General features: G+C 41.6%; 1 protein-coding gene across 1 annotated transcript; it reads left to right on the top strand.

The window, feature by feature from the left end:
- Positions 1–3,537: 3,537 nt before the first annotated feature.
- On the top strand, positions 3,538–11,157 carry LOC141077549 (uncharacterized). The gene is made up of 5 exons (XM_073564551.1): positions 3,538–3,759; positions 3,835–3,958; positions 4,042–4,139; positions 4,338–4,428; positions 10,157–11,157. The coding sequence occupies exons 1-5, from the start codon at positions 3,538–3,540 to the stop codon at positions 11,014–11,016; spliced, it is 1,395 nt and encodes a 464-aa protein (XP_073420652.1). The 3' UTR covers positions 11,017–11,157.
- Positions 11,158–11,413: the final 256 nt, after the last annotated feature.

Genomic DNA, 11,413 nt, shown 5'->3' with positions numbered 1-11,413 from the left:
ATTCTAAGGAAAAATAAGAGAAGGTTAATATCATATTCATAATTCTAAATATTATTACTGATGTAGATTTTAATTTTCACTAAAAAATACAGTTCTACAATCTCTACTTCTACAAACACTCTATATATACTGTATGAATATGTATATACAAAACTATAGAACTACAGGATTATACTCTATAAAATAATTACATATAACTAATTGTATAATTCTTTTGCACAATATATATATAATTACTTTTTCTAGCCAATTCCTACACCCACTCTTTCCCTGTAAAAGATGTCTTTAAATATTCTTGCTACTTTGAAGTTAACGGATTTTCTGAGCTGCTCCGATGGACCCGTCAGCTCAAAGTCAATGATGTCACTCACCACCTGCTTCTGTCTGTCACATTCGGCCATCTTTTTTACAGAAAGAAGATCAAAACTCATCATTTTTCTTAATTCAATCTGTGTCTTTTCGGTGATCCTTTGGTGATTCCATAAGGCTTATAACAAACGTGATTTTCTTCGTGCTTCATAAATTTGATTTTGGGGAAAACTCATTTTAGAAGGCTTTGCTAATACAGGCTTCTGATAAGATTTTACTCTGCCTGTCTTCACAAAATTAGCACGATTTACTTTCCTTTCACGATTCTCGTGTCTTCTGGCAAAATCAAGGGATTGCGCACATTCCAATAAAGAATCTTTTTGTGACGCAATAACACGAGATGCAGGATTTAGAAACCAAAATTTGCTTACAAAACTCCTTATGAGGGACGGTGTTTTGACATTCTCACTCAGCATTTTGTACAGACGTTCATATATAGACATAAACGTGAAAGTACATTCCTTCCGACCAATCCTTAATTTTTGAAGAATATCAATATCTGGATGATTTTCATTTGATGAACAAAAAATTAGACTTTGTAATCTGTCTTTATCATTTAAGTTCTCATGTGTTTCACCAGATAACTTTAAAGTCAATCTCCTAGCAAAGGTTACAGGGATCCACATTTTGGACAACTGATTCTTCTCCTCGTTAGATAAATCAAATTTGTCAACACAGCTGTCAAAAACCTCAGAGTTTCTACAAACATGGATTTTGTTATCATATGCAGGAATGATTTTGCATATTTTTAGCAAACTTTTCCTTACTTTACTTCGGAGTTGGGCCTGTGAGTCGTCTATTTTTAGTGGTCCGTCTTTCCCTTGTACGTCCTCTACGTCAATTCTGAAGTCTCCTCCTACTTCTCCATCTTGTTCCACGTCTGCAAGGTCACCTTGAATGGCTGCTGCTACTATTTGCCTTTCATCTTGTAACTGCTTTTCCACATTACAATGTATCTCGGGAACATCACTATTTTCCTTTACACAATCATTTTTGGATTTCTCTGACACAGATCTATGAAATATATCTACCATCTGTAGAATATTTTTTAATCTCTCTCTTTCTCTATTGAAAAACTTAGAATCTAACTTCTGATTCTCCAGTTCACACTCTGCATATAAGCTAAGCCATAATACTTCTGGATTAGACTTGTCTACAGACTTAAATTTCAATTTACTCTGCTTAGCATAAGAATTAATGACATCCATTTTATTTCTCTTACCTTGAAATGTCTCAGCTTGTTCCTTTGATGGACAACGCTGGGCTCTTGTCTTCACACGTCTGGCTTCAGCACGTCTGGCACTTTGGCACTTGTAGTACTTCTCAATCTATCTGGCAATTCTTAGTCCTCACTTCTAGGTTCTGTCTGATTCTTGTGAGTAGTGGAGTTCCTGATAACTTGCACATATGACTGACGTTAGCAAAGTTCAATCCCCCTTTTGGGCAAGTTGAGGGAAATCCGCAAAAAAAATACAAAAATTCAGATGTGGCTGGCTCTCCAATGTAAAATAATGTGAGTCTTGTAAAATACTCAGGACTAGTTACCAGATAAAAATGTAGTGGTTTATTTGGTTTCTTCCATCAAAGAAAAGATTATTACAGAAAAACATAAAAATAGGAGAAAGAGAGATTGTCCATTAGTTCATAGCTAAGCTTGTAACCTTCTTTCCTGGAACTCTGAAAAGACATGTGTCCTGTAGTGCGTAGCTTCTCTGGATGTGAGTTGGATTAACATACCAGCTGTTGAGTTATGTCCGTGCAGAGATGACATCTTGCGTCTCTGTCTCATGTTGGTGAGGGAAGGAGCGAGCGACCTCTAGAGTGAGCCATGAATTATATACGTCTCCTAAAGCACGTGATCCAGGTATATATATGGAGTTGTCCTGTACCATGAGCCAAACTTACAAAAATAGCCTATGTCGTGTCAGCTAAAGCAATGTACAGAACTGAGTCTTATACGAAATTAACGGATTATTAATATTTAACAAACGCATGCCAATGCCACATGCGGCATGTGGAACGCACGCCAAGGCCACATGCGGCATGTGGAACGCACGCCAAGGCCACATGCGGCTTTGATGGCATCTTCCCTTTAAACTGCCATGGTTTTTGTTGCAGCCGCTCCTGTGCCGTCCCTGCGGTGTTCATATATGTTATGGTTCCAAAAAGAATTAATTTGTAAAAAAAAAAAAAAAAAAATGTTTCACTTGTTAAAAAATAGTAAAATGTGTCTTCTGCTTTATGTTTTTCTTTTTACAAGAATTGTTGGAGCCAATTTTTCATTAGAAACGTTTTAATATCGGCTTTTTCTGGTGTTTTTCTTGTAATATAGGAAAGCCTAAGGCCAGAAATAATCCCCATAAATCACTGTACATGGAGACTTTGGGATCAGATCATTTCTGTCCGCGTTGATTGTGTAAACAAAAAATCTTTTCTAAAAGCCTCAAACTTCTGTGTGTGACTCAGAGCTCAGATCTAACGTGATAGAAGATTCCAGTGCGGGGAAGACGGGAAACCTTCATATAGACGGCCGGTGGGGATGGAGGCAGTGACCGACTCTGGCCACATCTGTCTCTAGAGCCGCAGTAGAAGATGAAGATGTCGTCCTCATCATGAAGGAGTTATTTCTCATGTCGCGTGTAATGAATATCTCCTGCAGTATTGCTAATGCCGATTCCAGTGTCGGTAATGAGACGAGAATTAGCGTTATGGAAGATGAGTCTATGAGGAACGTGTTCAGCTGCCGACTCCGAGGAGGAAACTGCTTGTTGTCTGTGGCCTAAATATATAGGTTTTATTAGTAGATGTCAGGGAAGAAAACTAAACCCTGTAAAATAATAAATCTCCTCATATGTTTCCCTTATTATCTCCAGTAATTGTATTATTACACAGGATTCTTATGATGTTACATCGGAGCATCTTCTCATTCAGGTCTCTACAATATCGGATCCTCTCAGTGAAGATCTTCTACAAAAGAGAATTTTCCTGATTTACCCATCAAGGATGGATATGGACAGAGACAAGATGGTGGAGAGGATGTTACACCTCACCCTAGAGATCCTCTTCCGTCTCACTGGAGAGGTGAGAGATTCTGATGACGTCACATTACATCATTCTTATCTATGGGAATAACAGATGGACAGAACTGGAGAGGTGAGGACTCTGGAAATGTCTGGAGTGAGATTTATTAATGTGTCTCTCCATAACCAGGATTACACAGTGGTGAAGAAGACCTCTAGTGATCGCTGTCCGGACCCTGTGTCAGAGGGATGGGGAAGACCCCTGAGCCCAATCACGGGGCCTCCACCTCACCCCCTGATCCATGAGGACATCAATGACCAGAAGATCCTAGAACTCATCTACAAGATGACTGAGCTGCTGACTGGAGAGGTGACACTGCTGGGACATTATACAGTAACGCTATGAAGGGATCGGGGGATGACGGTATATCATTGTATGTGTCAGGTTCCTATAAGGTGTCAGGATGTCTCTGTCTATTTCTCCATGGAGGAGTGGGAGTATTTAGAAGGACACAGCGATCTGTACAAGAACGTCATAATGGAGGTTCCCCAGCCCCTCACATCTCCAGGTAATAGACAGGACTAAATACACACGGCCTATAATTATCTGTATGTAGAGAATGAATTCAGTCCCTGTATGTGTTTCCTCCAGATCTATCCAGTAAGAGGACAACACCAGAGCGATGTCCCCGTCCTCGTCTTCCACAGGACTGTAACCGAGAAGATCCCAGTGCTCCTCAGGATCATCAGGTAGATGGAGAGAAGGTGTCAGGAGATCTCCCCTATGATGTGTAGACGGCTGTGAAGGTCTTGTGCTCAGTCTTGTTTTATCCACCAGTATTATATGTTTTATACTTGTGTAATGAGAACGGTGGAGATGGCAGGATTAGAGCTGATCATAGATGGGACGTCTCCATCTGTCTGTGACTTTTACAATATTTGTTTCAGGGTGAAGATCTGACCCATATTAATACTACAGAGACACATGTGAGAGATGATGAGCGGTGTAAAGAGGAGATTCCCACATATGACTACCCAGGTGAGTAGTAACCACTGAATGCAGAGAAGTCACAGATTCCTCTCAGTCACCGGCTGTCGCTGCTTTATCGGTGGTGTAGTCCGGCCGTATTACCATGATCACCATTTTGCCTCTAGACCACAACATTCTCCTCCACCCAAAACTGTTCAAATGACTTTGGGCATTGAAAGCTCTTTTCTATAGAACTTACAACCTGGAGGATCCACATAACTCCTGGGATTAGTGTGAGGGTGATCCCTTAAAGCGAGATCTATATGATTGCTTGTACCTGACCCAATATAGGCCGAGTGCACACTTCAAGAGTCACACCGAACACAGAGTTAGATGTCTACTCCTTTCTCAGCAAAGGCTTGCACACAACTGAAGTTTATTCTTATAACAAAGTGACAGGAAATGGGTGTCACACAATCTCCTGAGTAGCCAGTGTCAGTCTATGATAGGTCCATTTCAGCTTCACTTCCATATATGGTATCCAGTATCTCAGCTTCTGCATTCCAAGGATTCCTTCCAGGGTGTTGTCTGAAGACACAGACGCCATCTTGGTATACCATATCTGAACTGACTTATATAAGGTTTAATAATTGATTTCATTATCCATTCTCTCCTTCACATTAGGAGACGCTGACCATTACCTGCCCAGATCTGTAACTATAAAGCCAAATGACAGCGTACGTAGAATGTGCTGACAAGATAGAAAATCACTTGTAGAAAAATCTTATGCTGGGCCTGTAAGAGAAAGCGGAGGGTAATGATGCTGTTGGCTTCCTAGATCCCTGAGATCTTATCGGATGAATCTTCTCTCCCTTCTGTGCTGCTGAATGTCTCATGGTCCCTACAAGACCAGGTCCAGTCTTTCTGACCAAACTTCCCTTTTATGAGCGACAACAGTAAATGTGCAGTGAGGCCAAGTGTGGATTTCTGTCCAACAACAGCAGAGTTTCCCTTTATCCTGACATTTCAGTTTGTATTAAAACCAACTAACTTCAGGGAGGATTGTGATAATCTACAGGACAAACATTCCACCTGTGCCATGATAGATCTCTAAGCTGTGCGTGGCTGAGGGCTGTAATATACATTTATTCCCGCCTGCAGGAGATGTGTTGGCTCCAGCCCTGGTGTCATGGATTCCCTCCACGTCATAAATTACATTGTTTTTGATCCTAAGGAATTCAGATTACTGCACAATCTCTCCTGAAATGGGGAGCAATATTATTATCTCTAATCTTCTGGTCAGGATTCATAGTAGCTCCAATGATCCACCATAAATGAGGGCAACTCTGGTTTACTGTTTAATCTGTATTTGTAGCTTTCAGTTAATGAGATTCTCGTGCTCTGGGGCGGGGCTGTGGGTGGGGCTGTGGGCGAGCCTTTATGTGGTGCTCTGATTACATATTCATCTGTATTGGCTTATGACAGGTCACTGATCCCTCACTGACCTGCCCCCCATTTTTATATAATAATAATCCTTATATAGCGCCAGCATATTCCTCAGCGCTTTACAGTTTAACAGTTTCAAAACACAAGTCATAAGTAATGTTAACAATACAATAATTAAAGCAAAATAAGCCGCCCCTGCTGGTGAGCGCTTACAATCTACAATGAGGTGGGGGAGATACAGAGTACAGGTGTGTATTTACAATGAAGGTCCAGCCATCTTGAGGGAGTGAGGGATGGATGGAGATAGTGAATGGGATACACACGCACACTTACACATACAATGACTTTGATTAGTGAACGTGATAGGCCGCTCTGAACAAATGTGTTTTAAAGGAACGCCTGAGACTATGCAAATTGTGGATAGTCATTTCTTGGGGTAGAGCATTCCAAAAGATTGGCGCAGCGCGGGAGAAGTCTTGGAGTCAGGAGTGGGAGGTACTGATTAGTGCAGATGCTAGTCGAAAGTCGTTTGCAGAGCGCAACAGTCAGGCCGATAGACAGAAATGAGGGAGGAGATGTAGGGGGGTGCTGCACTGTGGAGAGCTTTGTGGGTGAGAACAAGTACTTTGAATTGGATCCTATAATGAATGGGCAGCCAGTGTAAGGATTGGCAAAGAGTGGACGTGTCCGAGTACCGATTAGCCAGATGGATGACCCTGGTTGCTGAATTAAGGATGGACTGGAGAGGGGATAGTGGAGTAACGGAGAGGCCAATTAATAGAGCATTGCAGTAATAATAATCTTTATTTTTTATATAGCGCTAACATATTCCAGTTTGCACACATTATCATCACTGTCCCCAATGGGGCTCACAATCTAAATTCCCTATCTTTGGAATGTGGGAGGAAACCGGAGTACCTGGAGGAAACCCACGCAAACACGGGGAGAACATAGAAACTCCTTGCAGATGTTGTCCTTGGTGGGATTCGAACCCAGGACTACAGCGCTGCAAGGCTGCAGTGCTATCCACTGAGCCACCATGCTGCCCATAATCCAGGCGGGAGTGGATCAATGCTACAGTGAGGGTTTTTGTTGTTTCCATGGTGATAAGGCAGATTCTAGAGATGTTCTTTAGGTGTAAGCGGCAATAGCGGGCATGAGATTGTATATGGGATGTGAAGGAGAGATTGGTGTCAAACATAACACCCAGACAGCGCGCCTGCTGCCGTGGCGTTATTATGGTGCCACCCACGAGAGGGAAATGTCAGATTTAGGGAGGTTAGTAGACGGCAGGAGCAGAAGAATTTCAGTTTTTGAGCGGTTGAGTTTCAGATAGAGAGCGGACATGATGTTGGAGACTGCGGACAAACAGTCACTGGCGTTCTGTAGTACAGCGGGGCTAAGGTGGGGGGATGACATGTATAATTGTGTGTGTCATCAGCATAAAGATGTTACTGAAAGACAAATCTGATGGTTTGTCCAATTGGGGCGGTGTAGCGAGAGAAGAGGGCCAAGGACTGAGCCCTGAGGTACCCCGACATTGAGAGGAAGAGGAGATGACGTGGAGCCAGAGAACAAAACTCTGAAGGAGCAGTCGGAAAGATAGGAAGAGAACGAGGAGAGAGCAGTGTCCTTAATGCCCAGTGATTGGAGCCTAGAGAGTAGGAGACGGTGGTCAGCAGTGTCGAAAGATGCAGAAAGGTCGAGAAGAATGAGCAGAGAGTGGTGACCATTACGTTTTGCTGTCAGAAGGTCATTGGTCATTTTGCGTGCAGTTTAAGTCAAATGTAGGGGCGGAAGCCGGACTGTGAAGAGTCTAGGAGGAAGTGAGTGGGAGAGTTAATAGGTAAGCCGGGAGTAGACAGGCGCTGCAAAAGTTTAGAGATGAAGGGGAGATTGCAGACTGGTCTGTAGTTAGTGCAGGATGGGTTGAGAGCGGGTTTCTTTAGTAATGGAGTAACGATGGCTTGTTTGAAGGAGGATGGGAAAATGCCCGAGGAGAGGTTAAAGATTGTAGTTAGGTGAGTTGTGATGACTGGAGAGAGAGACTGGAGGAGATGTGAGGGAATGGGGTCGGTCGTGCATGTAGTCGGACGAGAAGAAGACAGGAGTCTGGAGACTTCTTCTGTGATGGGATCAAATGTGGAAAGTGAGCCATGGGAATCACAGCACTTGGTGGTTGGGTGCAGATTTCCTGACGGATATTATCTATTTTTTCTGTAAAGTGGGAGGCCAGGTCATCAGCACAAATGTCTGTGATAGGGGCTTGTGCTTTTGGCCTGAGGAGGGAGTGAAAGGTGTCAAAAAGTTTCTTGGGGTTGTTGGCTAGTGAGGAGATCAGGGTGGTGAAGTAGTTCTGTTTGGCGAGGTGAAGGGCAGCGTTATAGGTTCTTAACATAAATTTGAAGTGGATGAAGTCTTCTGGTGTGCAGGTTTTTCTCCATAGGCGTTCAGCACTCCTAGAGCATCGCTGGAGAAGTTGAGTTTGCGATGTGAGCCAGGGTTGTTTTACTCTGTGTTTGGAGGTTCTGAGGGTGAGGGGAGCTACTTGGTCAAGGGTGCTTCTAAGAGTGTCGTTGTAGTGATGAACAGCCAGATCAGTACAGGAAAAAGAGGAGATTGGGGACAGTGATGAGTGTAGTCTCTTATAGACGCTACTACGCAGGCGCCGCCATCGCCGATGACAATTTGCTGGATGTAATTTTTTTTAAGCCTCACAATATCCACAATATTATAGGCATTATCACCAATAATATCAATGTTATTATATGCGTTATGTAATAATGGGGGGCAGGTCAGTGAGGGATCAGCGACCTGTCATAAGCCAATACAGAGGAATATGTAATCAGGGCACCACATAAGTCTCATTGACAGTTACAGGAATCGTTTGATTGCAGTGATTGCCTCAAAAGGTTGTGCAACAAAATATTAACCCTTTCACGCCAGAGCCTGTTTTTGCCTTTGTGACCAATTTTTTCAGCTCTGACCAGTGTCACTCTATGAGGTCATAACTCTAAAATGCTTCAACGAATCCTGGTGATTGTGAGAATGTTTTCTTGTGACATATTGTACTTTATGGTAGTGGTAACATTTATGTAATATGACTTGCGTTTATTTGTTAAAAAAAGGAAATTTCACAAATGTTGAAAATTTTGCAATGTTCACTTTTTTTTAATGCTCTTAAATCAGAGGGTCATATCGCACAAAATAGTTAATAAATTAACATTTCCCACATGCCTACCATCAGCACAATTTTGGAAACAATTTTTTTTTTTGTTAGGAAGTTATAAGAGTCAAAAGTTTACCAGCGATTTCTCATTTTTACAACAAAATTTACAAAACCATTTTTTTTAGGGACCACCTCACATTTGAAGTGAGTTTGGGGGGTCAATATGACAGAAAATACCCAAAAGTGTCACCATTCTAAAAACTGCACCCCTCAAGGTGCTCAAAACCACATTCAAGAAGGTTATTAACCCTTCAGGTGCTTCACAGGAATGAATGGAATGTGGAAGGAAAAAATAAACATTTCTATAACAAGAAATTTCCTTTAGACCTAATTTTTTTTACTTTCGCAAGGGTAACAGGAGAAAATGGATTATACGGCAGGGTTGAGAAGGGAAGGAGCGCCATTTAACTTTTTGAATGTAAAATATGCTGGAATAATTAGTGGTTGCCATGTCGTGTTTGGAGAGCCCCTGATGTGCCTAAACAGTGGAAACCCACAACAAGTGACCCCATTTTGGAAACTAGACCCCCCCCCCCAAGGAAATGTGTGATGGGCGTTTTGAGCTTCCAAGTGCTTCTTAGAAGTTAATTACGTAGAGCCGTGAAAATAAAAAGTCTTTTTTTTTTCCACAAAAAATGATCTTTTCGCCCTCCGTTTTTTTTTTCCAAAGGGTAACAGGAGAAATTGGACCCCAAAAGTTGTGTAATTTGTCATTGGTGTGCGCCAATTCACGAGCACTAGGGACAGCGCTAGTACTGGGCATTGTTCCCTGAGTTGGAGACATTTCTCCAGAAGCGCTCTTTGTCCTTCTTGTTGTACTGGTCCTTGTGTGTGAGGATGGATCAGAATCACTGCTCATTTCTGAGCTGCTACTAAAGCCCTCAAAATCCACATCGCCATCTGACACTGCACTTTCTTCACTGTCAGAACATAAAAGTGCATAAGCCTCCTCTGCACTATAATACTGACGGACCATTTTAACCATTTAACCCTAACAGTAACCCTAACTTTAGTCTAACTTTAGCCTAACAGTAACCCTAACAATAACCCTTACTTTAGCCTAACAGTAACCCTAACTATTGTATTAACTGCAACCTGCCTTATCTGTTTTTCTGTTGACAGATGAAGTGAATGCCATTACTCCAGATATATCATCATCCATTCACAGCAAAGATCTGTCATCTGATCCTATGAAACAGGTCCCATCTTCTGATTCATTACTGACTACTAAGGAAAATCAAAGTCACAAAAGCAAAAGAGGCATTAAAAAACAAACTGCTCCTAAAGCAAAGAAGCCATTCTCATGTTCACAATGTGGGAAATGTTTTAACCACAAAGGGACTTTTATTAGACACCATAGAACTCACACAGGGGAGAAGCCTTTTTCCTGTTCAGAATGTGGGAAATGTTTTAACCAGAAAGGGAATCTTGATGAACACCAAAGAACTCACAAAGGAGAGAAGCCTTTTTCATGTTCAGAATGTGGGAAATGTTTTACTCAGAATTCAAGTCTTGTTAAACATCAGAGAATTCACACAGCAGAGAAGCCATATTCATGTTCAGAATGTGGGAAATGTTTTACTCAGAATTCAAGTCTTGTTACGCATGAGAGAATTCACACAGGGGAGAAGCCTTTTTCCTGTTCAGAATGTGGGAAATGTTTTAACCAGAAAGGGAATCTTGATGCACACCAAAAAACCCACACAGCAGAGAAGCCATATTCATGTTCAGAATGTGGGAAATGTTTTACTCAGAATTCAAGTCTTGTTACGCATGAGAGAATTCACACAGGGGAGAAGCCTTTTTCCTGTTCAGAATGTGGGAAATGTTTTAACAATAAATCAGATTGTGTTAAGCACCAAAAAACCCACACAGCAGAGAAGCCATATTCATGTTCAGAATGTGGGAAATGTTTTATCCGAAAATCACAATTGGTTAATCACCATGGAACTCACACAGGGGAGAAGCCTTTTTCCTGTTAATGTGGGAAATATTTTAACCAGAAAGCGCTTCTTGATCGCCATCAGAGCAGTCACACAGAGGAGAAGCCTTTTTCATTTTCTTAATGTGGGAAATGTTTTACTTGGAAATCAACTGTTAATAAACATCAGAGATGTCACATAGGGGAGAAGCCTTTTTTGTGTTCATAATGTTGGAATAGTTTTAGCCAAAATTGAATCTTCTTAAATGGGTTGTCTCCTGTCATTCCTCATGTTTGCTGACAAAAGGATAAAACTAAGTTTTATTAATTCCAAATATAAAACTATACCCATAATTCATCCCCTGAAGGTTAGTCAATAGGTGACTAATAGAAAAAACATGTACCCCACAGTTCAGTACAGTACATAGGGTGAGGTGATGTATACACACTCACTCTCC

Source organism: Dendrobates tinctorius, unplaced genomic scaffold, assembly GCF_039654945.1.
Source record: "Dendrobates tinctorius isolate UK_male_01 unplaced genomic scaffold, ASM3965494v1 ptg000456l, whole genome shotgun sequence".
NCBI lineage: Eukaryota > Metazoa > Chordata > Amphibia > Anura > Dendrobatidae > Dendrobates > Dendrobates tinctorius.
The sequence above is the reverse complement of the archived record's forward strand: the minus strand, read 5'-3'. Positions and strand labels throughout refer to the sequence as shown.

Excerpts from the sequence above, each read along its gene's own strand:
- LOC141077549 (XM_073564551.1), top strand. The coding sequence starts at position 3,538 with ATGTCTGGAGTGAGATTTATTAATGTGTCTCTCCATAACCAGGATTAC. Across the intron at positions 3,959-4,041 it reads CCAGCCCCTCACATCTCCAG|ATCTATCCAGTAAGAGGACA; the intron begins GTAATAGACAGG and ends TGTTTCCTCCAG. Across the intron at positions 4,140-4,337 it reads GTGCTCCTCAGGATCATCAG|GGTGAAGATCTGACCCATAT; the intron begins GTAGATGGAGAG and ends TATTTGTTTCAG.